Consider the following 26325-nt stretch of genomic DNA (forward strand, 5'->3'; position numbering starts at 1 on the left):
CAACAGTCATAGCTCCATGTCTTTGCCCAGTGTTTCTCTGTGTCCTACTGCAAGGTTAATATGTTATCCTTTTTCTTAGCAGCTGTCACACGTACATTCTACTACAAAGCAGCCATGCCCATTACATTATAAGCTCCTTAACAAAAACCATGTGCTTATATACTGTACTTGCCCTCCACACCTATATGGTGTGCAAAATGGGGCTCTATAGATACCTGAAGTGCTTCGCTATCTATACAGCTACCACATGGCCAAAGAGAGTTTGAATGAACAGCAAGCAGCACGCTGAACTATGATTCAAAAACAATGAAGAGAGAAAATACAGGGTAGGGGGACACGGCTCAGCAGTTAAGAGAGCTGAGGTTTGATACCCAGCACCCACGTGGCACCTCACAATCACCTCTAACTCCATGCTAAGGGCTGTGAGGTACTCTTCTGACCTCCATGGACACCAGGCACACATGTAGTGCACTGACATACATACAGACAAAACACCCGTACACAGGGCTGGAGAGATGACTCAGCGGTTAAGAGCACTGTCTGTTCTTCCAAAGGTCCTGAGTTCAATCCCCAGCAACAACATGGTGTCTCACAACCATCTGTAATGAGAGCTGGTGCCTTCTGGCGTGCAGGCACACATGGGAGCAGAATACTGTATAAATAATAATAAATCTTTCAAAAAACACTCATACACATAAAGTAATTTTTAAAATAGGAAGAAAACTTTTAACACGAACTCTGGATTTCATTTGCCCTATGGAACTTCGAAAGGGTATAAATGCAGAATTGGTGCAAATTCTGGAGTCAGAGTCTGCATTTCAACTTCCTAAAGTCAGGATGCAAATGCTAAGAATCTGGAAAACGGAATTATAAAGGAGACAGGACTGAGGTACCTTAATGTGTGACACACTTACTGCACAAGTCTAAGGACCTGACTTTGGATCCTCAGAGTTCACGTAAGGCTGAATCTGTTAGTATGTCTCTTTAATCCCAGCCCTCACAGAGAAAGATGGCAGGTAGAGGGGCAGGGCAAATTGCAGCAGCAAACAAGAAACTATCACAGACAAGATAGAAAGCATTCACACGCACACACACACACACACACACACACACACACACACACACACACACACACACCATGGCACACACACACACACCATGGCACACACTCACACACACACACCATGGCACACACTCACACACACACACCATGGCATACACACACACACACACACACACACACACACACACACACACACCATGGCGCATACACACACACACACACACACACACACACACACACACACACACCATGGCGCACGCACACACACACACACACACACATACACACACACACCATGGCACACACACACTCCACCTTACAAGGCTGGTTCTTCCTCTTCGTCTCCATATGACTTCAGATTACCCTGGTCGTACTGTGGTAACTCAGGCATCAGCCTGAAAAACAGAACATTACTTTTAAATACCTAAATTGTCTACTGTTAACTTGTGCTTACGGCCAACAGGACATACTTTGTGGTGAGGCTATCTTTTAATAATTCTCTTCCAAAATAACTACATATGGCCAAGATTAATTAAATATGAATTACACAGGGACAAAAACGACAAGGTCAAAACCTTGTCCTCCTCATAACTAGGATATATAATCCAGTCCTCCTTTCATTTCTCATTTAATTTTTTTAAAGATTAAAAATACAAACTAAGGGCTGGAAAGGTGGCTCAATGGGTTAAAACAAAACTAAACTAAAGTAACCTAAAATCACACCATGTTTGAGACACTAAATACTCATCCAGTCGAAAACGTCTTACTTGTAGAGCATGTGATAAGCGGCAATTTGCACAGGTCTGGCTCTGAAGAGAAGCAATGGGATCAGAGTGTTTAGCAAAGTCTGGAGGTGCTCTGGCAAGTTTGTTTTCTGGCTGACAACCAATCTCGCAGGGAGCTTGTGACTCAGCAGCTGGTCCTTTGAGATGTATGTCAGCGTTTCACACATGGGCTTCAGCATTGCATTCTGAAAGGACGTTTCAGACAGGTCTTTGTTTTCTCCTGATATAAAGTGAAGAAACACACACAACTCATAAAAAAGAAGCATAAGTGGCCCGATCAAATCAAAAGTCACTTATGAAAACTAGGTACCACCACTACAAAAGTCCTGACCAGAAACGAAATGTGTTTCTGTTACCCTCAACTGCTGTAATGGGCTCTATCACACACTTTTTAAAAAGTCATGTACTCTGCTGAACTGCTGTATCATAACTTGCAACGGTCTCTGACATCAAGCCATCTTTCACTCCGTCTCTACCATGAAGCAGCAGTATAACAACTGCCTCTAAGAAACAAGCTTATTTAAAATGTTTCAACAGTTGTTTTCAATAATGATTATTATGCCCCTTTGTACTTACCTATAGCAGTTACCAAAAGAGGTAATAGCAAACTGTGGATGCCTTTAGAAAAAAATTCTTTCCACTCACTGACTAGATTTACAGGAAGATTGCCAATGGTATCTGGAGTCACTGAATCAAAAAAGGCACTGAGGTCACAGGCCAGGTCAAAGCTGACACAGGCAAACAGCTGCACAAGCGGAACAGAATACAACGCCTGGTTCTCACTGGCTGTCTAAGGAAACAATAGAAATAAAAGAGGTAAGCAGGCTGCTACCAGAATACCACAAAGAATACAGGACGGAGAAGATCTTCATCATTCTGAAACAGAGAAACAGGAAGAAAAGAAAGAGGAGGAGGAGAAAGAGGAAGAGGAGGAAAAGGAGAAGGTAGTTGCCGAATACATAGTTCAGGAGAAATTCATGTATGTTTACATCAACAGCTTTTAAAATTAAATACCGAAATTAACAATTATCAATGAACAATTTATTCTGAAATGAACTTTTTAAATTCATAAAGTGTGGAACAAAATATTTGCATTTTCCAAGTGCAATACATTAAATACACATGCTTTGGACTTTACAAGTTGAGCATTAAGTTATCTCAAAGAATGTTAGGATGAGATGGGAGCTAAAATTCTAACTCACAGCTGGTTAACAGGCAAATCAGACTCATACCACATCCGCCCTGACTGACCTGCTGTCACAGACTATACGAGTTACTATTTCTCTAGTTGCTTTGGTTCATGAAAAGAACACTAATTCCTCCTCAATGTGTTTGCCTTCCATAAATTATTTTAGTAATATGCACAGCATGCTTTAGAGATAAAAAACAAAAAAACAAAGCAAAACAACCCCAAACCTTGCCATGATGAAATGTAACCTGAAAAGGCTGTGTTGTAAATACTAAATAAATCAAAACACGTTAATGGAAGATTTTAAATGCAATTTGGAGATCTGACAGCCAGACTCATGAAATCACTATCTTTTTTCTGGCCTATCCAGCAATAGCTAGTTCAGGAAAAACTACAAAGCATTTTAAATGCTTTCCTCACAAAAGAACTGATTAAAATCATGATTTAAAGCAGGGTAAAGAGTTAAGATATACAGGAGTGTGCAAAGACCCAACGAAGGCAATGACAATCAGGCTAATTTACCTCCAACCAAGCCAACATGGAGCACATGATGAAGTCCCACTCACTCTCTGCTAGAGGGTACGAGCAGTACTTCAGAAACAAGGAGAGGAATCGCATGATTTCTATGTTCACACCAAGTACCTCTGGACTCGCTTCTGATAGATTACTGTGATAAAGACAATTAAAGAATATTCCATTTTAAAACAGGGATGTATATATAATGCCTTAAATATCTACAAAAATTTTAACTCAAAAAAAATTGTAAGTATACAATACAGACTCTGGGTTCACATTTTACATGGGGAAAAATAAAGTATTACCTACCAACTAAAAAGAAAAATATCTTCATGCTGTTTCTTCCAGTTTATTATAATTTTTAATATGCCATACAATAGCTGTTTGTCATCTACACTTCTTGTTTGCAGGCAAGAATTGAAAATGGCAAGATGTCCAAAAGCTCCTAAAGTAAAAATCAGAGTGAAAAGAAAATATATTTTAAACAGCTTCTATAAAACAAAAGTTACCTTTGGAAAACTACAAATGTAATGAACAAGTTGCTAACTCTTCTAACACTCCTGCACCCAGCACTTCAGAGGCGGAGATAGGAGGATGCTGCCATCCAGACAAGCCCGGGGCTGCACACAGGCTTTCTCTATGAGTAAGTTAACAAAAATAAGCAAATCTATCTAAAAGGTATTATACTAAAGAGACAACAAAAGAGCTACTCAGTCTATGAGCCCCAGCCCAGCACAGAATCCAGAGCAGAGAATCAGAAGGAGACAGGCAGGAAATGCATGGCACTGGGCTTTACACTAGACTGCTCTACCTGTATGCAGGAAGGGGCCTTTTGTACTTACCTTTCAAAAGCAAAACAAGCAAACAAACAAAAAGGCAGAGCTACGAAGTGAGAAGTTAAGTAAGGTAGAAAACAGGATATATAGAATGTAAAATTATATAAGCACATATGCTTTCCAGTAAGCTTTTACAAGATGCTTAAACCTTGTAAAGTAAAACACAAAAGCATTTTAAACTCTACTACCATAAGGCACAAAGTGTACTTTAAAAGCCATTATCTCTCTTGAGCAGAGTCCAAATCAATACCTTTAAAAATTGGTGCGGTCACACCACTCAGCTCATAACGTCACTCCTACGGACTCTACCATTTCAAAACCCACCTTCTGGTTATCCCGCATCTGTAGGTAAATGTCAGGTAAACGGAACTATCTACACTCACTGCATGCCAGGAATGCTCTTTCCAGCATGTATGCGTGTTCAAACATGTACTTCAACACCTTATTTGAGGTATTTCGTCTTGCGAAATTGCCGCTGACACTGGGAAGCAGTGGACGCTCCCTCCTTCCTGCTGTTTCCGTAGCAGTATAGGCTCTCTGCTACAGTCAGTTACAACAGCATGGAACATGACTTCTGTCTGTCTTCTCTACCACAGAAACTGCATGGCATGCTTACTACAAGAACACACACAGTGCAGAGTTCAAAAGACTTCCAAATTCTGCAAAAACTATTCTGTCTACCTTTAAATGTTCAATTGTTGGTGACTAGGGAGAAATGAGACATAGCTTTAAAACCTATATGGGTGAAGATAGAGGATATGGCTGCTCAGCGGGACAGTGCTTGTCTAGAGTGCAGAAGGCCCTAGATCCCTTCATGAAAACCGCCCACAGATGGAAAATAGACTACAGGGCACTGCTGGATGTAAATTTTCTCTCAAGGCTCGAGCACTTCTGTTCAAAAGAGGTAACGGTCACCCTTTCAGGTACTCACTTTAACAATTACCAACTTTACAAGTAACAAAACTACACAGTGGAAGCAAATAAACTCAAGTACACTTGGCTATTTGTGCATTTGTTTTTACATATTAAAAAATCCTTTTTTAATCTTAAGAAATGATTAAAACATAGAATATTACCCAGCAACTAACCATTAATACTGCAAAGGTCTTCTTTAGTCCAGCCCAAAAAAGCAGGTATACATTGAGCACTAAATTCTTTCTTTTCTTCTTTAGACAAAAACGGACAGAGACTTTGAATGGTATGCAAATTACCTTCTGTTAGAGGGAAGAAACTGTTTAGAGAGAAAATATGACTTATAGTTATTCTGTGTGTATAGCTCTTTTGCAAAATTCTGTCATTCAGACCACTCAGAAGGAAGTAAGTCTAATGTACAAATACTTGTACATGAAAAGAAACCACGAGACTGACAATTGCTAATTCCAAATTTTTATTTTTTTCTTTTGTTGCTTTTTATGTTTTCTGCTTATTTCTCAGTTTTGAACTGAAGATTTATAACTTTCCTAGAGTCTGACGATTTTTTTTTTCTCTTACTCTTATACCAGTGGGCTGGACTGCATACAGCCTAGTAGTGGGGTGTGTTTGCATAGAATTCACAAAGTCCTGAAGTCCTAGGATCAATGTCTAAATCAAGAAAACTAAACAAAAAACCGTAAACTTTCTACACAGAATGGTACCAATGAGTAACAGAGGGCATACATATCATCACAGTTTATTCCTTGTTATTTTTATTCTTTTCTTACTTCCTATAAATGAATCAAGTTACCTAAATAAAATTTCTTAATTTTTTGTTTTGTTTTGTTTTGTTGAGACAAGGTTTCTCCATGTAGCCTTGGCTGTCCTGAACTCACTTTGTAAACCAGGCTGGCCTTAAACTCAGAGATCCACCTGCCCCTGCCTCTGCCTCCCAAGTGCTGGGAGATTAAGGGTGTGCACCACCACACCTGGCATCTTAATTTTTTATAAGATTTTAAAAACTGAAATTTAAGACGAGAACAGTGGCACACGCCTTAATCCTAGCACTCGGGGAGGCAGAGACAGGCAGATGTCTGTGAGTTAGAGTCCAATACAGCCAAGGCTACAAAGAGAAACCTTGTCTTGGAGGGAAAAAAAAACAAACAAAAAACAAAAATGTGTACTGGTGTTTTGCCCTAATGTCTGTGTACACCACTTGCATGCCTACTACCTTCAGAGACCAGAAGAGGGTGTCAGATCCTCTGGAACTGGGTTTACAGATGGTTGTTGGCCACGATGTGGGTGCTAGGATGCTAGGAACTGAACCCAGGTTCTCTGCAAGAGCAACAAGTGCTCGTAAGTACTGAGTCTTCTCTCTAGCTCCCTACCAAAGGATTCCCGAGGCAATTAGGGTTATAAAATGTTCTTTTTCTGATAAAGTCTAAAATTTCATGAAGCATCAAGTTAGAAAATGATTCATTAAAAAAAAAAAAAAAAAATCTGTTAATTCCAGCACTCAAGCAGCAGAGAGGCAGACCGGCCTGGTCTACAAAATGAGTTCTGAGTGAAGCAAGGCTGCCTAGTGAGACCCTGTCTCAAACAAAACAAAACAAACAAACAAACAAACAAATATAACTCCAATCAAAGCCCATTTACATCAGTCAGACTTTAGTTCTGCTCTCCTTTCATTCAATTCCCTCACTTCCCCAACCTTGTGGTCTTGACTCACTACACTGTTCACTAATCACAGATAGCCAATGCCAATGTAAGCGATTATAATAATAAATTGCAAAGTGGAAGCATATTAAAAATACCTTTCTTTTCTTTTATAATATGGTTTTACTTCATCAGATGAAATACTTCTTGAAAGGATCAACTTAGCAATAATAAGAGACCAAAGTGTGCCGTTTTTTCTAGATCTAAGAAAAGAAGCAATACATGGATAATAAATACAGATATATAGATATAGGTATGGATCAATCATTCTGAAAATTGTTAAGATTTAAAACACTGATTAACAGGATTCCTTCTACAGAATTAAATGAGCATGGATTAAATAGTAATGCAAACCTTTGAACCCAACTGCCACTAATTACCCAAAGGTAGGTTGTTCACAACTGGGACTGAGCTCTCACTCCCAGGCAAAAGTCAGAGTACCCCAAGATCCCATCAGAGGGACGACCTTAAACATCTGGCTTGAAGACCAGAGCCACAGCTAGGAAAGGGCTGTCTCCCAGAGAAGAAACACAAACAGAACCGAGAGGGAAGCTGTACTTGGAGCTGGCTTTTCTTTTCTCTTTTCTTTTCGGAGATGAGGGTCTCACTATGTAGCCTTGGCTACCTGGATCTTGCCATGTACACCAGGCTAGCTCAAACTCAAAGAGATCACCTGCCTCTATCTCCCATACAGAGATATGGATGCTGGGATTAAAAGCCTGCGTCACCAGGTCCAGCAAGTTGTAAGTGTTGGTACAGACTGGTGATACAGAGGAAGTCTGGTACCCTCATACTATGATGCATTCTCAAAATACTGGTAAACTAAAACAAGAAAAATCTCACTCAAAAATTTAAACATCTAACTACTATAATGCTACAAGGACTATTTTCATGATCCATTTTCTTCACCTTAGCAGAATGAATTCATGGCTAGGACATTAAGAAACTTCTAACTTACAGGTACAGTTAAAGTGCAGGTTGAATTTAGAAGCAATAGGAAAATCAGTCCCATGTAACAAATTAAAACAATGTCTACAGGCTTCTGCTTCTTTCATCTTCTGCCTCCTGAGTGTATTTACGGATTAAATAAGAGGCAAAATCCAAATACCTCCTCTAGAAGATTAAATCAAATATTTAAAATCTATAAGACGGCTCAGAGGTTAAGAGCACTGGCTGCTGTTCCAAAGATCCTGAGTTCAATTCCCAGAAAGCACATGGTGGCTCACAACCATCTATAATGAGATCTGATGCCCTCTTCTGACATGCAGGTGAAACACTGTATACATAATAATAAATAAATAATTCTTTTTAAAAAATCTATAAAGTAACTGTTTATTATTTGTTTTAGTTTGAACAGAAATGGTCCCCACAGATTCAAGTGTTTGAATGCTTGGCCACAGGAAGTGTAACTATTAGGAGGTGTGGTCTTGTTAGCGGAAGTGTGTCCCCGTGAAGGCAGGCTGAGGTCTCCCAGGCTCAAACTACACTCAGTGTGGCACAGTCTCCTTCTGCTGCCTTCAGATCAAAATGTAGAACTCTCAGCTCCAGCGCCATGTCTGCCTGCACACTGCCATGCTTCCTGCCATGGTGATAATGGACTATACCTCTGAAACTGTAAACCAGCCCCAGTTAAATGTTTTCTCTTATTCATGGTGTCTATTCACACCAATAAAACCCAAACTAAGACACTATTAAAAGGGACTCAGATCAATGTTCTGATTAAAACAAAAGCACAATTGGACTGACATCTTAAAGAGGGGAAAGCCATACACAAATAATTACTTTAAAAATAAACTGAAAGGAAGCCTTACTTGTCAAATAACAGCTGCAAAAGGCTAGAAGTATTACCAAGTACAGATAAGTTGCCATAAGTTATATTCAATTTTTGAAGCATTACACAAAATCCAGTTAGAAAAGATGGTGGATTGTCAAGTTCTTCACACCACTGCAGCGAGTACAGCAGCTCAGCAACTACAAGAACAGAGACAGCCAGTTACCAGAAGCACACGGAACTGTCACATACTATCTGAGCCTGAGGGAAACTGAGTCTGTGCCCTCCCTTGTCCTGGGGCAAGCTGGCTTCCTAATTCTGTAACAAGGAGAAAATCTGTAAGCAGCCGAAGGCACTGAAAATATGATGGTGAGAAAGAATCTGTTTCCACCACGTAACTACTGTTTATCCCACAGTCTAAAAACTGCCTGCAATGGGGAAAGGACACTAGCTGCTCCTCCATGGAGAGGACCGAGGAGATCCCCCACCTGGGTTTCTCCTTGAGTTGATGACTGATAGGTCACTTAAGTCCCTGCTTTGATGATGTTATTTGATGCTACTTATTCTTTTATAAGCCAGCTTTACTGCAGGTGACACTGTTCTGACTAAGGCTCAATAGGAACTCCACTTATTTGCCTCAACTTGGTTTCCCCAGTTGATTTCTGCTGGGTGTTTGTGAGCTTTACCTTTTGTTTACCCTCTTAATCGAGCATCTGTAGCCATCTGTGATGGATGTTGTGCTGCTTAATGGATGATGTTTTGCTAGCTCTCTGATACTTCTATCAGGTACTTGCTATTTCTTCTTTCATTTTTGCTTGCTATGCACTTACTATATTTGCTCACTCAAAAATCTAAAGCACAGCCATCATAGATTCTCTGGACATACAGAATACACTGTGGCTGGCCCTTGAAACACTTTCATCCCTCTACCCATTTTCTAATAGCTGTGCTATCAGCTGGTTTTCAATTTGCTTTGACATTTGAAAGCATAATGAAATTAACAATAGCTGCCAGTCATTAAACAGTACTTTTGTTGGGTGCAGTGGCATGTACCTATAGTCAGAGAAATCAGAGACCAATATGGTAACTTTGTGAGCATCCATATCAAAGGAAATACCATTCCTCTTTCAAACACAGCCCTAATTTACTAGACATTGAAAAAAAATCCCAGCACTCAGGGAGGCAGATGCAGGCAGAGATCTCTGAGTTCGAGGCCAGCCTGGTCTACAAAGTGAGTCCAGGACAGCCAAGGCTACACAGAGAAACCCTGTCTTGATAAAGAGGAAGAAGGAAAAAAAAAAAAAAAAACAGCAAATACTGTAGTGCAACTGGCAAACTATACTAAGACAAAAGAAACAGGGCTAAAAGTGGTGGTGGCACATGCCTTTCATCCCAGCACTCAGGAGGAAGAGGCAGGCAGACAGTGAGTTCAAGGTGAGCTTGGTCTATAAAAAAGAAGAGCTCAGCGGTTAAAAGCACTTGCCAAGTTTCATTTTCAACACCAATGCCAGGTAGCTCGCAACCACCTACAGCTCTAACTCCAAAGGATCCAACTCCTTTGGCCTGAGGGAATGTGCATTCACATGTACATACACACATACACATAATTAAAAATAAAAAGGAACTTTAAAAAACAAAAACAACAGGGAAAAAAACCTAAAAGGTTCCAAGACCTTAGACAAGAGCTTCAAGCCAATTAGGCAAAAATAGGATCCAATGTAAACCACAAAAGTAAACATGGGTGGATGTGGCAGCACATGCCTGTAATCTAAGCACTTAGGCAAACACAGGAAGGTCTCTGTGAGGCCAGGTAAGGCTACATAGTAAGACCCTGTCTCAAAACAACAAACAGAAAAGCAACCATGTGTCTCAGTAACAACCTTCTCTGTGTTAAAGTCTCTTAGGGCTATTAGAATAAAAGGACCAAGAGTCTAGCACAAAAGTTCACAATCACAGGTTTTTATAAAGTCAGGTGTAGGTCATGAAGTCAGAGTCTTGAAACTTGGTTCTACTTTAACAAGTGCTCTTAAGTTAGCAAAAACAATTACTGTATTTAACTGAGAGCTGACAAGAAAACTAAATATCCATTATCTGGAAATAGTAGCTCAGCCCTGTAATCCTAGCAACTTGGGAGACAGAGGCAAGTCCATCTTTCTGAGTTTGAGTTCCAGATCAGCTACGGCTATACACTGAGACCCTATCTCAAAAAATATCAATCAATCGAGAAAGATTACAATGATTAAATATCTCCATGTGTGGTAGGCTGAGGCAGGCGGAGAGTTTGTCTCCCAAAAAAAGTGGGGGAAGGGGCTAGAGAGATGGCTCATTGGTTAAAAGCAGTTGCACTTCTAGAAGATTTGAGTTCAGTTCCCAGCAGCCATATCGACCCACTAAAAGTGCCTGCACCACTAGCTTCTATGATGATCTGAGGTGGTCTTCCGGCTTCTAGGAATAACCACATGTACACAACCATAAAATAATACAACAGCTTAAAACTGGTAAACCAACAAGAACCATCAACTTCTAGTCTTCTGTTTGAACAGAGTCTCTGAGCAATGTAAATTAAGTACAGCCCTCGATCGCCAAATGAAGTCCCATCTTTCTTCCAGAGCATGTATTCGCTCATGTACACAAATCTTCCACTTGAACACTACTGTGTACAGAACACACCTACAATAGTATGAATGGGGAAATTTGCTGAGGTTCTAAATCTTCTTGAGAGCCAACATTTGAGTCTCTACTCGCCAGTAAAATAATCAAAGCCATGGTTATAATGGTATGTATGTTCAAATCCCAAGAGAATCCTGATAAAGCACAGAGCATCCCACCAACTCTCTTCAGGGCATGTGGCACAGGACCTCCTTACTCTGATGTTATGCCAGCTTGAATAAAATAACTGATTTTATACCAAATTATGCTGAACAAGTCACAATATTATAGCATGTCTAAACTACATGATAAATCCTATTTTTTTATTTTTTATCTGAATCCTCATAGACTTACTTATTTTCTCAAGGACGTTGTTTTCCAGGACTATTTTCTTTTTCCGTGCAGTTAAGACCATGCTGCTCAATAATGATGACGTACACAAATGGCTGGGTAGAGTCTTTATGTCTTGTTCCTTAAAATCAGTCTTGAAGCATTCATAATTTAAACTCAACCTTCCCTCTAACAGAGGTCTGTGTAGCCACTGTAAACAGAACACACTAAGTTAGATGCAAATTCATTAGCTAGTGTAAACTGCTTATTACTTATAGATTTCCATTTTTTGTTCACTGTATTCACCCAGTTTCTTTGTTCAAATAAAGCTATTGGAATATGTAGTTTATGTAAAAGCGCAGTAGCTCGGAAGCTTGGTTTGCATCAGAGCAGTCACCAGCATACACATAAGATGCCGTAAGACAGAGCCAAGCCTTATTCTTCTTTCCATGAGTCTGACACCAGTGCCAGGTGGTATTATTTGCATTAATAACAACTGTTATTAATGTTCAGAGACATAAAAGCAAAGCAAGAAACACTGTTATCTGTTTTTTCTACTCCAGGATAAAAAGACTAAGACAGAAGCAAACAGAGACTTCAGAATGAGACATGCACTCCAAGCTGACTCACCTGAGTAGGAAGAGACTGCCTCATCTTGTCCCACTCACTGTCGCTGGGCATTACACTCCCAATGTAACCTCCAACAAGAGAAGGGTCCTTGCTCTCTACAAGAGTGCTCAGCAAATCACCAGCAGCAGACAAGAGGACCTGAAGACTAAAAGGAGTGCAAAGAACAGCTGTAGTTATGGTACAACCACGTTCAACAATCTAGAACGCCGTAAACATCCAATTAGAGAAATAGCATACCTGAGCAAAGACAGAAAAAGAAAATGATCTTTCCTACCCCTTGCCATACCTAAGAAGCACAGACTCAAAACTAAGAGTTAATCTAACATTTGTAATGTGAAACTGAATGGGGCATCTACCTCGGGATTCAGTGGACGACCATTTTCAGGTGCAGAATGTTTGAAACACAAATACCTTATGGAATGGTAAGAGGAGGATTATTTGGACAAACCCCAAAGACACTGTATGCATTGTTTTCAAGCTCATCATATGAACAGCTATATAAAATTGTAATCTGATATCTTAAAAATGAATCACCAAGGACAATTAGTATGTATGGTGGCCATTAAAGATCACAGTTAATGAACCAAAATCTTTTACACAGAATAATACCACAACCATGCTACTGAGTACACATAGTTTAGCAGATAAATAATTGTTCAATTGACAATTTAAATGAATAATGTTACAACAAAATGTTTTTTGTAAAATCTGGGTGGTCTAGTTTCACAAAATTCTTAAACAGACTGCCAACACACTAATCATGAACTTCTTTTTCTTTTGAAGGCCGTCCTCACTATATAGTCCAGAACTGCCCAAGCTTGCAATCCTTCTGAGAGCCAGGACATGCACTACCACAGCCAGAAGGAGATCGTATATAAGGATACTGCAAATGTACACAGAAAGGTTACCTTGCATTATCCAGAGCTGAAGACTGAACCTGGTCCCTCAGCCACTGAACGGACAAGCGCAGGAAGGAACTCTGCTCATATGTACTTGCAGTTTGATGGACCAATAAATGTACGCCAGAAAGCAAAGTATTTTTCAGTTTACAGATCAGAAAATCTAAAAAATCAAGGTATTATCAATAATGTGTAATCTCACTGAACGAACTCTTATCAATACAAAACATCTGAAACAAATTTGATGAGATCTTTAAAATGTTAAATAGGAAATAAAATACAAAATTAAACTCTCATTACCAAAAGAAAGTAGCTATCATATTCACGAGAGAGCACATGAGTGTAAATGGCAGGGTAGCTGGCTTTCCCTCCCTGAGCTTCTTTACCAAAAGCCGCCCTTTGAGGCGTACAACAAGTTATCTTTCCAACAGAAAAGTAAGTGTTAAAGAAAGGACTAGGGGAAGAGAGCTATCCATCTAGAAATTTTTTACTTACTTAGTTTTTGCTCTTTTTTGAGACAAGATCCCCTTGAGTAGCCCTGGCTGGCCTGAAGCTCACTATGTGAACCAGGTTGGCCTCAAACTCAGAGATTCTCCTGTGTGAGCCTCCCTGGTGCTGGGATTAAAGACATGCATCACCATGCCCAGCCTTATCAATAATATTTTTTTATATCTCTCTTTCTTAGATAAACTTGAATACAGAAGGCAAGAGTTTAGTCCTTAAAAGGCAGTCTCAATTTCATTTTTCATACATTAAGAATCAAAAAATTTCACTATAATAGAAAGACTTATTATCATCATCATCCTCTTATAAATAAGGGAATTAAGTCATCAAGGTACAGTACAAATGGACGTGCACCCCTCTAATCCCAGCACCAGAGAGGCAGAGGCAAGTAGATCTCTCTGAGTTCAAAGCCAGTCCGGTCTACATATTGAGTTCCACAACAGCCAGAGCTACACAGTGAGACTCTGACTCAAAAAAAAAAAAAAAAAAACAACTAAAACCAAAAAGGAGGAAGAGGTGGGGGAGGAAAGGGAAGGGAAGGGAAGGGAAGGGAAGGAAAGGAAAGGAAAGGAAAGGAAAGGAAAGGAAAGGAAAGGAAAGGAAAGGAAAGGAAAGGAAAGGAAAGGGAAGGGAAGGGAAGGGAAGGGAAGGGAAGGGAAGGGAAGAGAAGGAAAGGGAAGGAATGAGGTCCCAGGTTGGTACTGTGTCTTTAGCAGACAAAGGTGCTGGCCCTAACATCCATGTGGTGGAGAGAACCAACTCCTACAAGTTGTCCCATGACTTCACAGTCACAGTGGCACATACTCATGAACTACAAATGCCCACACACCTGTACACACCTGTACACAAATACTAACTAAATGTTAACTGTACAAGAAAGGAAATACTCTACTAGTGCTGCTGAGTGAAGAGGTGAAGACCCCAAGTCATCTAGTTCAGGCCCTTGAACTGCTCCCTCGATAACAAGCATGCACTTAGAAATATCAGGCACACATTCATTTTTAGCTTGGTTTTTACAACTAAAAACATGAAGGTGCTATTTTCTCAAGGTTCTTTAAATGAACAAACATGATTCAGTTAAGAACTTATACTCACTACGAAGGTCAGAGCCAGAGACTCCCAACAAAACATCTGAGCAGTAGGCTGTTACCTGGCAAGTGTGTTCGTTCTTTGCTCTGAGCGCATAACTGAAAGAGAGTTAACAGCAAGTCTTCAGCCGGTGGCATTAGCAAGCCTGCTCCTGCTGAGCTGAAGTAGCTATGGGCCACATCACAGACAAAAGACACTGAAGAGTCACTGTTCTCAGCTTCTGACAAGTCCCTTGTTTTAGATAACGTTTCATGAAGTTTAACAATAATTCTTCCAACGTACACTTCTCCAATCAAGTAATCTACAGGAAAAAAAAAATCCAAACAGACAAATGTAAAGAGTATTAACAATGTATTTTGAAATATCCTGCCCTGGACAAGCAAGCATGTAAATCTTTCTAATGTTTAGTATTTGTCTTTTTAAAGCCACTTATATATGTATGTATATTAAACAACAAAAGTTATTTAAAAAGTTAATCTCCCCTCTAACACGTAAAAGCCCTCAAGTTTTAGAAAGCAATTTTAAAAGCAAAACCCAGCAATGGCCTACAAAATTAAAGAGTGGGTTGCTGTGTTATATTCAAAGAATTTTAAATCAAAATTAAAAATATTACATATCTTTCAAGCCATAACATGGAACAAACACAGTACTTATAACAAATGAATGATATTTAAGAAAATATCTCTTATCTCAATCAACAAGATTCAAGTTAAAAGCACAGAATCCCCCAGGAGGGTGGAAAGGAATATCAACCTTGCCATAAAACAAAAGCTGTCTTCCTACCGTTTTTAACATGGTGGGATAGAGCCAGTTTTAGCAGAGTCCACTGTTCTGAGGAGTGAGATTCAGAAGACATCGCAGATTCCAAGCCCTTACCACAAAGACAGTCTGCCAGGGCAACCAATTTCTCTCCAAGAATACTGCCTTTTAGCCACGGAGTCACTAAAGCATGTTTATCTGAACTAGAGCATGCCTAAGAACCATAAAATTTAAGATTAGAAGCAAGATCAAAAGGTGTGTCCAGACCATTATGTAGCTCTCAATGGCTCCCTCCATCATGTGGTCCCAACTGTCCCATCCTCTCTCCCTCCTCGGCAAGCTCTGGGGAGACCAGTCTTCCCAGTCACCTGGTGATCACTCCCCTGCTCTGCTATCTTATCCTCCAACCGCACATACTCCCGTGTATCAAAACCCCACTTAGTCTTTGAAAATCTGTACAAATCCCACCTGTTTGGTTGTTTGTTTTGTTTTGTTTTGTTTTCAAAATCTCCCCACTCCTCCTAGTCCAGAACACTTTCTTTTCTTGCCCAAGCCAACTACTTTTTCACTTTTTAAAGCACTTACTAGAAGGCATTATTGTATAAATGTTTCATCTGTGTGTGTGTGTGTGTGTGTGTGTGTGTGTGTGTGTGTGTGTGTGTGTGTGTCTTGTCTTTGAGACTATGAGTTCCCTGATAGCTGACACTGTTTTAAACTTCTTGGATACCTGCTACCAACCCTGAAGATATGGTCAATGAACAATGAAAGAACTCTGAAGAAAGATTTACAAATGGCTTCTTAATGGTACATTTTTGTTCATTAATTTTTCTAAAATTAAAGAATAATTAATATATAATGGTCAATTACTTCAATATTAACAATGGGGTTTATTTCCCCAAAGTCTCTGAAACAGAGTGCATAGGGCCAAATATCTAATGGTAACTTTTTTATTTTTCTTAAGTAGGGAAGTGAGAGAAAAACAAAAAACAAAAAACTTGTAAATCCACCCCCAAAACCATTGCTGATCCATGTTCCCACAGCTTCGTTTGCTTTAAAGGCTGAGAAGAAAGGAATTTGCAACTTGGTTCATTTCAAAGCAATCTGGAAAAAAAGAAAACCCAAGTGCACATTGGGTAGTGACTTAAAAATTGCTTATCTTTTATGTTTTAAAAAAAAAGTATAGACAATCAGAGCTTACATTTCAATCTAAGCTTTATCATTAAACTAGCCTTATGATCTTTGACAAATCTCTCAACCAACCTGGACACACTTACTAGTTTGTAAACTAATAGGTTTAATATTCAGAAACTATAAGTTTCTCTCCTGGTGGAGAAAATAAATGTCTGAATAAAATGTCTTTCAAGTTACCAAGACAGGGTCTCAATGCATTAACACAGCTCGACTCTAGGCAGCCCTAAGAAGCCAGGACAGCTAGGCATTCCAAGAGCCCAGAGACCTGGGGCCTTACAAACACTGCACAGGAGGGTGCTCTTCTGAACAGCACAAGAGCTAGACAACCAGGCAACTACAGCTGGTGTCACGCGGATGGGTGTACATTTACTCTTTTTTTCTCTTAGATTTTAAAACTTACATTTGTGGTGTGGGTGTGTGCACACAAATGCATGTGTGAGACATGCTTACATTTTGTATGTGTGTGGACATACAACCTATGGCACAGATGTGGAGATCATAGAACAAACTGCAAGAATTGGTTCTGTCTTTCTCCCAAGTGGGTCCCTGGGATCAAACTCAGGTCATAAGGTCAAAAGGCAAGTACCTTTACCCACTGAGCCCATGTCAGTTTACTTAGTAAATTACTGACTCTCCCTGTTCCGAGTCAAGGCCTACCAAGCAGCTAATCTAACTCTTCGTGTAGCTTACAAACTACTCAGTGAATGAATGTAAATTGTGTGCCTGGAGTTATAATTCTCAGTAAACAGGAAAAACATACTCTGCACTTGTATTTTGTAAAAAGTAAACCAACTGGTGAAACTGGGAAATCCATGAACATAATTGAAAGGGTTTTTGTTTGTAGTGCTAAGAATCAAAGCTGGGGCAGCAAACACAATTGGAAAGTGTTCTACCTCTGAGCTACACTAACAACCATGATGTAGTTCACAAAATAAAGTTTGTGAAAATTAGACAATACTGTGATTATACTTAATCATCACTGAACTGTACATAAAAACACAGTGGGACTGAGGCATAGCTCTGTGACAGAATACTTGCTAAACATGCAGGAGGCTGTGGGTTCAATTCCCAATATAGCAAAGGGGAAAAAAAGAAGAGATATCATTAGGATAATAATTTTGTTTTGTATTTTTCACTACAATTTAAAAAAACATAAAGATAGAAAAATCAGTAAAATATGCTCTAAGAAGAAGTCTCTTATGTAGTTGATCATAAGCATCTACATTTGAAAATGTGGTTGTCATTTAAATAATCATTGGAAAGAATACTAAAGTCATTTTTTAAAATTCCATATCGCATCCTTTGATTTCACCTCATCACTTTTATTATCATTCTTCTTACTTAATCAAGTGGCAACCTGTACAGGGCTGAGACATTTTCACATCCTGCACAGTTCTCCACAGAAAGAAGAATTTCCAGATGTGTTCTAGTCAGAACATTAACCATTCACTTCACTTCTATAAACCACAACAAGCAGAGCCTCACATTCTCAGTTAGAATACAGCAGAATGAGGTATTACCTGCTAAGCAACAACCTGGACTCTACAGAGTTGGTTTCTCATTAGAATCTAAAAAAGGAGGGATGTCCTATAGCAGACACTTGACCACAGTCAGTATGAAAATAGGGCTGTGGTTTTAATTGTCCATATCCACACACAAAACCAGATAAAGAAAAGGGGTAGGGGCTTAAAATACCTTCTCAATAACCTGAAGAAGAGAACTCCATTTCAGGTCCTCCTGAAAGAAGAAACACAAAGTTACAGGATGAATAGGAATGCTTTAAAAACTTACTGAAGCTCCACACATCCAAAACAAAACATTACTCTAGGCAGTCCAGCTTTAAAGGGTAGAGTCTGAAAGAGCATACTGACTTTAAACTGACATTCAGAGTCAAGTAAATAATGCACAAATAGCCCAGGCTTATTCTTATCATGCATCATAAAAATGTTTCTGAAGATAAATGACAGTGATACCTTGGTCAGATCATCCAAGACACCTTTCCTTTCCACATCACTGTCACAGCATCGGAGGGCACTATACAAGATGTCCACCAGGAAGGCCCCGTCCCCCTCCTGGCTCTCATCTAGCCAGCCTACCAGCTTATGATATAAGAACTTCACTGCAGGATTTTTCTGTGCAAGTTCGGCTAGTTCCACAGGTTTGTCTTTGACAATGTTCTTCTGTTCGTCACCAAGGAGAATTTTAAATACTTGGCCTGAGGAGAAGGAATCAAGCAGCGTAGAGAGAAAGTGCAGGTGATGCTCTGACTTCTGCTCATTGACAAAGTTGATGCTGACCTCTGCAAGTTTACAGACTAAGTCTTCCAGCGGTTTCTTCCTTAAAGGAGACACAAGGTCTGAAGAATTGCAAATGGAAGGAGATTCAATCACTCCTTCAGAGCCTTCACTGTTCTCTCCTCCTGAAGATGCCCATTTTTCAGTCTCCTTATTAGCTTCGGGTGCGTCGTCAGCAAACCTAACCTTGCCATTTTTCTTTTTGTTTGACTTCAATGAGCTCTTTGGCCTCTGAAGGACCCCTACTAGGTTAGACACACCCAAAACAGACTGCACATCCGCTTCTGGTTCACTGATTTTCTCAACACAGATCTCTGACAGTTTTTCCCAAAAATTAAGCAGAACATTCTCCAAGTTGTAAACTGTTTCAGTATCTTTTTCTACATCTGCCTTGGCTTCCCAAGAACTTAATGTTTCTGCCAAGTGCTTAAACATCGACCCATGTTGCAGTCCTGGGTCCTTGAGAACTGTATCAATAAATGGGATCAGCTGAAAGGGAAGGTAAAAATTTATTTTTTTTTATTTTATTTATTTATTTTTTTATTAATTTATTCTTGTTATATCTCAATGGTTATCCCATCCCTTGTATCCTCCCATTCTTCCCTCCCTCCCATTTTCCCATTATTCCCCTCCCCTATGACTGTTCCTGAGGGGGATTACCTCCCCCTGTATATGCTCATAGGGTATCAAGTCTCTTCTTGGCAACCTGCTGTCCTTCCTCTGAGTGCCACCAGGTCTCCCCCTCCAGGGGACATGGTGAAATATGAGGCACCAGAGTACGTGAGAGAGTCATGTCCCACTCTCCACTCAACGGGAAGGTAAAAATTTAAATTCCATTTCCAGAGAGTTTAAACAAGGTTTAAACATTATAGCCTCCCATGTGAGGGCCAAGGGCATGGCTCAGTCAATAAGGCTCTTGCCAAGCAGGATGAGGACCTCACTTCAACCCCCCAAAGCCAAATTAGAGAAAAGAAAAAAAAAAGCATAAGTCATTTGAAAGATAATTGAGGCACTTAGGCACCAAAAATTCAGAACACCTTTCCTGAATTAGAAAAGTAAGAAAAATTAGAAAAGCAATTAAATCTTGAGTTCAAGGCCAGCCTGATGTACAGAGCAAGTTCCAGAAAAACCCTGTCTCAAATCACCTTGAAAGAAAAAAAATGGAAGGAAGGAAGGCCAGCACTAGGGAGGCAGAGACAGGCAGATCTTTGTGAGTTTGAGGCCAGCCTGGTCTACAAAGCAAGTCCAGGACAGCAAGGGCTACACAGAGAAACCCTGTCTGAAGAAACGAGAGAGAGAGAGAGAGACAGAGAGGGAAAGCAAAGCAAGGAAGAAGGGAAGAGATGATAATGGGGCTAGAGACGGCTCAGTAGCTAGGAGCTTGCACTGCTTTTGCAGATGACCAATAACATGTTGCTCACAACCACCTCTAACTCCAGCTCCAGGGGATCTGAATCTTTCATCTAGACTCATTGGATGCCTACACTCACACATGCATAAAGCCACACCCCAAAAACACACAGAAAACATTTTAAAAAGTAAAGAAAGAGGTGGGCAGTGGTGGCCCACACCTTTAAACCCAGCACAGCAAAGACAGGCAGATCTTTTTAAATTCTAGGCCAGCCTGGACTACAGAGCTAGTTCCAGGATAAGCATAGCTACACAAAAAAATTATCTTAATAAACCTAAATAAATAAATAGATAAATAAATAAGAGAGACAGATAAACAGACAGAATAAGAATCCAAGATGTCAACAAATATTCACCCCTCTATAATAGAGAACCTGCTCTTATGATGGATCCCATAGTCAAATGCAAGTGTTCATAAAAGGGTAAATGCATCAGAGCAATTTAGAAATGGCAAGATTACCAAATAATTGAAACCTACACTACACAACATCAAGAGCACCATGCAAATTCTGTTTTGCATTGTCTCTCTCTCTCTAAAGCAGTCAGGGATTTAAATCCAGAGATAGGATACGGTAAATTAGTCTACAGATACTACAATAGCAACTGACAGTACAGAATTTTTACTATTCTGAATAGTCATAAATATACTCTTCAATTTGTAAAGTATTCAATTTGTAAATTATTAAAGTGAAATCCTGACATAGAAGGCTAACTACAAAAAGGTCAAGAGGACACAGTGAGTTTGAGTCTTTCCTCTGTGACAAAGCACAGGTGACACGCACACGTACCTGGTCATTAATGAGCATCTGCTCCATCTCCTCCTGGCCTAAGTTCTGCTGCATTATAAACCGTAAACATTCAAAAAACGCAGAGATGACAGCTGAGCACTCAGAAAAGCTTGATTTGGTTCTCTCTGTTGACAGGCTGAGAAATGATAGTGAGGATTATTCTTCCAAGAAAAAGAAAATAAGAACTTAGAATCACTAAAGACATTAAAAGGGCATCATATTAAAGAAAGACTTAAAAGTCAATTTCTTCAAACTAGAAACTAAGAACCAAAATATTACAGCTGATGAGAATGTAAATGTCAAGAATTATGAAAAGAAAAACAACTTATTTTCACACCTAAGGTAAGACATAGTTCCTGCCTATGCATCAATCCATCTATAAACATGAACGATGAAACACAGCCAAAGAGATTATATTTAAAATGTGAAAATAGAAAACAAAACAAAAACAAGAAACAAAAGCCAGGCTACAGTGGCGCACGCTTTTAATCCCAGCACTTGGGAGGCAGAAGCAAGTGGATCTCTGTGCGTTCAAGGCCAGCTGGACTACAAAGCGAGTTCCAGGACAGCTAAGGCTACACAGAGAAATGCTGTCTCGAGAAAAAAAAAAAAACATAAAATGTGAAAATGGTATAAAATAATTATTAAAAATATGCCATGGTGGCAGAGGCCTTTAATCCCAGCACTTGCGAGGCAGAGGCAGAGGCAGGAGGATCTCTGTGAGTTCGAAGCCAATCTGGTCTACAAAGTGAGTCTAGGACAGCCAAGGATACACAGAGAAACTGTCTTGAAAAACAACAACAAAAAACAAACAAAAAAATAATGTTTTTTTGTTTGTTTGTTTGTTTGTTTGTTTTTTGAAACAAGGTTTCTTTGTGTAGTCTTGGCTGTTCTGGACTCACTTTGTAGACCAGGCTGGCCTCGAACTCACAGCAATCCACCTACCTCTGCTTCCTGAAAAAAAATGCAATCTTTATTAAGTGTTAAACAGAAGTAACTTTTTCTGGTACTTGGACACAGGACCTGAGACCTCACACCTGTTTCTAGGCAGATGAGACATATTCTGGGCCCTTAAACAGATCTAATGTGTAATTTTTGGGAACATTTAAAATTAGCTTACTTTCTGGATTTGGGCATCTATATTAATCAATATAAAAATACCATGACTCATTTAGAATGTGTCCTATTTCCATCTAGGCACTTAACTGTCTTTATCTTTGTACTGGACACTATCACAAAAGCTTTGACAGTTTTCAAAGAAAGACGTGAGTTGGTTACCACTCTGGGTCCTGTAGTCCCAGCAATCAGAGGCTGAAGCTGAGGCTGTGGCATGGGGCTCTTTTGAGTCTAGCCAACCTACACAACATGGTAACACTCTGCCCTGCTTCCACATTCCTATTTCTCTGAAAGCTTTAAGTGTGTAACAAACAGAAGGGGAAAAAATGGTGAAATTCAAATAAGGAAAACTACAAGAATAAAAACAAGAGAAATTCCTTTTGCTTTTAAAACCAGAATTTAGGCTGGCAAGACGGCTCAGCGGAGAACAGCGCTCGTCACGAACCCCAAGTACCGGAGGAGCTCCACCCTATAACCTACATTCTGGGGAGACAGAAGAGGCGCCTGCAGCCTGCACTCTGAACATCATACATACACCATGACACACACAATAAAGCACAAATGTAAATTTTTTTTAGTTAAAAGAAAATTAATTGCTTACCCAGTAACTAGAGAGGTGAGAAAATTTTTGAAGAAGTCCAGCTTTGGCTCCGTGACGGCCTGGGGGAGTTTGCTGATAAACGGTAGAAGGTAAGGGCATATGACAGCAGCTAGGCCCCGGCCACCTTCACGAACCACAGTCATCAACTTGGGAAACACACTTTTTTTTGCATTTACATGAAGCCAACAGTCCTAACAACAACAACAAAATTACAACAGCAATTAGAACTTACAAGCATGTTCCCCAAATAAGAGAAAACAAATCTGACGAAAATCAAGCTGAGACTGGTAGAACACACCATATGCCCAGCACTTGTGAGGCTATTTATAGGCTGTACATATAGCTATAGCAAGACCCTGCCCCCAAAGAAAAATAAATACAAACTAAAAATAAGAACAGGCACGGGGGACACATCTTTAATCCCAGTACCCAGAAAGCAGAAACAAGTGTGTCTCCGTGAGTTCAAGGCCAGCCTAGTCTAAATATGAGCTCTAAGCCAGCCAGAGCGATGTAGGAAGACCTGCCTGAAAAAAAAATTTTTTTTATTTAAAAGAAAATAATTTAACTAAGAAGGCATTAGTCTCACTACTATTAAAATAAAACTTTGAAAAAATACATTGCATTTAATAACTATGTATTTGTTGTGCTAACAGGAAGATTATATAAAGCATTTCTAGAAAAGCTACTTTATTAAAGAAATAACCATGTTCTTTATTGAGAAATTCTTCGTGGGAGAGTTCTAAAGAAACAATCACCAAGCAAGAGCAACTCAGACAGAAATGCTTCTGTAGTGTTGAGATTGAGTTTTCAAGTTACTAAGCCACAAAGTAAAATTAAAGCAAAGGCCACAAACACTGTGACCAAAGACTCGAGTTCTCCTCATGATGCCACAGGCACTCACACTGCTGTGCTTCCCTGAGGAGACTCAAAATCAGTGATGTGAAAAGGTAAGTGAATGTTTAAAAGTTAAAGAGAAAAAAAAAAAGATGCCAGCTTGGTGGTGCACACCTTTGATCCCAGCACTCCAGATGCAGACACAGGTAAATCTGTGGTCTACAGAGACAGAGATACAAAAACTCTGTCTCAAAAAAAATTTTTAAATGAAAAAAGGTGGTGGGGAGAGGAAAGGCAAGAAGAGAAAAAAGGAGTAGGAAAGGGAAGATAACATTTATGCATCTTAATGGCCAGTTCAACATGTTTAGCGCATTTGTTCAGCATTTCCACTAAGTGTATTAGACAGGATGATGTAATGACCACTCTCATACCTCAATAGTTGTCAGTGTGTAGAGCACAGCTTCCCAGAGAGCTGGGCACACCACAGGGTCACTGTCATCAATGCTAAGCAGGACAGAGGGACTCACTTTGGAAGCTTCCTCTTTCATCACCTGGGGAACGTGTTGGCACAAAGCAGAAACTAACTCAAAATACGCTGAGCGAACCTAAAAGAAGCGGAAAGTAGAATTAAATTAAAGCCTACTGATGCTTGATACAACTAATTATGGCAGCAGCAGGTTACAATTACTCACAACTACCTGTCTACATAACTAAAGGCACTATATAAAAATAAAGAGTAGCAATTTGAAAAGACATGGTATATTTACACAATGGAATACTACTCAGCTATTAAAAACGAGGAATTCCCGAAATTTGTGGACAAATGGATTGATCTAGAAATTATCATAATGAGTGAGTTCACCCAGAAGCAAAAAGAGACAAACGGTATATACTCACTTATATCAAAACACTAGTCCAAGGGATACGTACCATGAAAATCTTTACTTACCAAGAAAGTGGGTCAGAGGAGAGGACATCCGATTGAGACTTTAGGCAAGAGTAGCATGGAAGAAAGGGGAAATAGTAGGACCCACAGGGTCCTGGAAACCTACAAGAAGAACTTTATGACAGGCAGATCTGGATCCTGGGGTCCTCCTCAAACTAAGGCACCAGCCAAGGAGAATATAGGCAGTAAGCTTCAAACCCCTACCAAGACCTAGCCGATGAACAGGATACTCTCCACCGTTGAGTGGAGAGTGAGATCTGACTCTCACACAAACTCTGGTGCCCCTTTTCTGACCATGTCCCCTGGATGGGGAGACCTGGCAGCACTCAGAGGAAGGATAGCAAGTTACCAAGAAGAGACTTGATATTCTAAGAGCATATACAGGGGGAGGAGGTCTCCCTCAATCACAGACATAGGGGAGGGGAGAAGGGGGGAAGTGGGAGGGAGGGAAGAATGGGAGGAAACAGGGGAAGGGCTAACAATCGAGATGTAATACAAATAAATTAATAAAATTAAAAACGTAAAACAACGCAATAAGACAATAACTGCACAAAAGGGTTTGAGGGAGCTAGTTGGCCCTCTGCCCTTCCATGTCTTCCAACAATATAAGGATGCAGTGACAAGAATCCATCTTTGAAGCATAAGCCCATCTTTGAAACAATATCCCTCAATAGAAGATCTGCTAGAACAATCATCTAGTCTTTCAAACATATTTTTAGAATTACTTTATCTTATGAGTGTTTTGCCTGCACTTATGTTTGTGCACCACGTGAATGCCTGATGCCTGCAGAGGCCATAAGCTAAGGGTAGAGGCTAGAAGAGGTGTTAGATCCCATGGAGCTGGAGTTGCCCATGATTGTGATGTGATGGAAATTGAACACAGATCCTCGGCAAGAGCCCAAACCGCTGTCCTATCTTCAGCCCCTCCATCAAGCCATGACCAGCCTCTGTAACTGTGAGACATACATTTCTACTCTTTATTAATTACCTAGTTTAAGCTATTTTGTTTGGGTAGTATGGATGGGCTGAAACAGCAGATTAAATACAATCAGTGAAGTGGAAGACTGGGTAAAAGAAATTATTCACAAGCAGCACACAGAGAGAAAACTGTGAAAAACACACAGGACACGTAACATAGAATAATCTATAATTAGTTACAACACCAAAGAAGAAGAATGAAATAAAAGGACTATCTGGAGGCAATATCTAAGAATTTTAGAGGCAATTCAATGTCCCCCAATCCACAGACTGAACAATTAAAGGCTGGCTCACGCCTTTAATCCCAGTACTTGGGAAGCAGAGGCAGGCGGTTCTTTGTGAGTTTGAGGCCAGCCAGGTCTACAAAGCAAGTCCAGGACAGCCAGAGCTACCAGAGAAATCTTGTCTCAAAAAAAAAAAAAAAAATCCTAATTATGAGCAAGACACATAAATGTGTGATAGAAACTCCACACCAGAACACATACTACAATTTTTAAAATGTAAAGAGCTCGATGTGGT

General features: G+C 39.8%; 1 protein-coding gene across 1 annotated transcript in view; it reads right to left on the reverse strand.

Moving 5' to 3' along the window:
* Ltn1 (listerin E3 ubiquitin protein ligase 1) overlaps positions 1-26325 on the reverse strand; it is a 48639-nt gene that overhangs the window by 13262 nt on the left and 9052 nt on the right. The window contains exons 8-25 of the mRNA XM_051150375.1: positions 24314-24487; positions 23049-23239; positions 21332-21467; positions 18813-19622; positions 18535-18576; positions 15673-15862; positions 14951-15190; positions 13306-13459; positions 12398-12542; positions 11792-11978; positions 8829-8988; positions 7116-7220; positions 5478-5620; positions 3863-3998; positions 3560-3704; positions 2425-2638; positions 1831-2068; positions 1384-1458 (exon numbers count right to left, since the gene is read on the reverse strand). Coding sequence (XP_051006332.1) covers positions 1384-1458; positions 1831-2068; positions 2425-2638; positions 3560-3704; positions 3863-3998; positions 5478-5620; positions 7116-7220; positions 8829-8988; positions 11792-11978; positions 12398-12542; positions 13306-13459; positions 14951-15190; positions 15673-15862; positions 18535-18576; positions 18813-19622; positions 21332-21467; positions 23049-23239; positions 24314-24487 — 3485 coding nt within the window. The remainder of the gene's footprint in view (positions 1-1383; positions 1459-1830; positions 2069-2424; positions 2639-3559; positions 3705-3862; positions 3999-5477; positions 5621-7115; positions 7221-8828; positions 8989-11791; positions 11979-12397; positions 12543-13305; positions 13460-14950; positions 15191-15672; positions 15863-18534; positions 18577-18812; positions 19623-21331; positions 21468-23048; positions 23240-24313; positions 24488-26325) is intronic.

Source organism: Acomys russatus, chromosome 8 (genome assembly GCF_903995435.1).
Source record: "Acomys russatus chromosome 8, mAcoRus1.1, whole genome shotgun sequence".
NCBI lineage: Eukaryota > Metazoa > Chordata > Mammalia > Rodentia > Muridae > Acomys > Acomys russatus.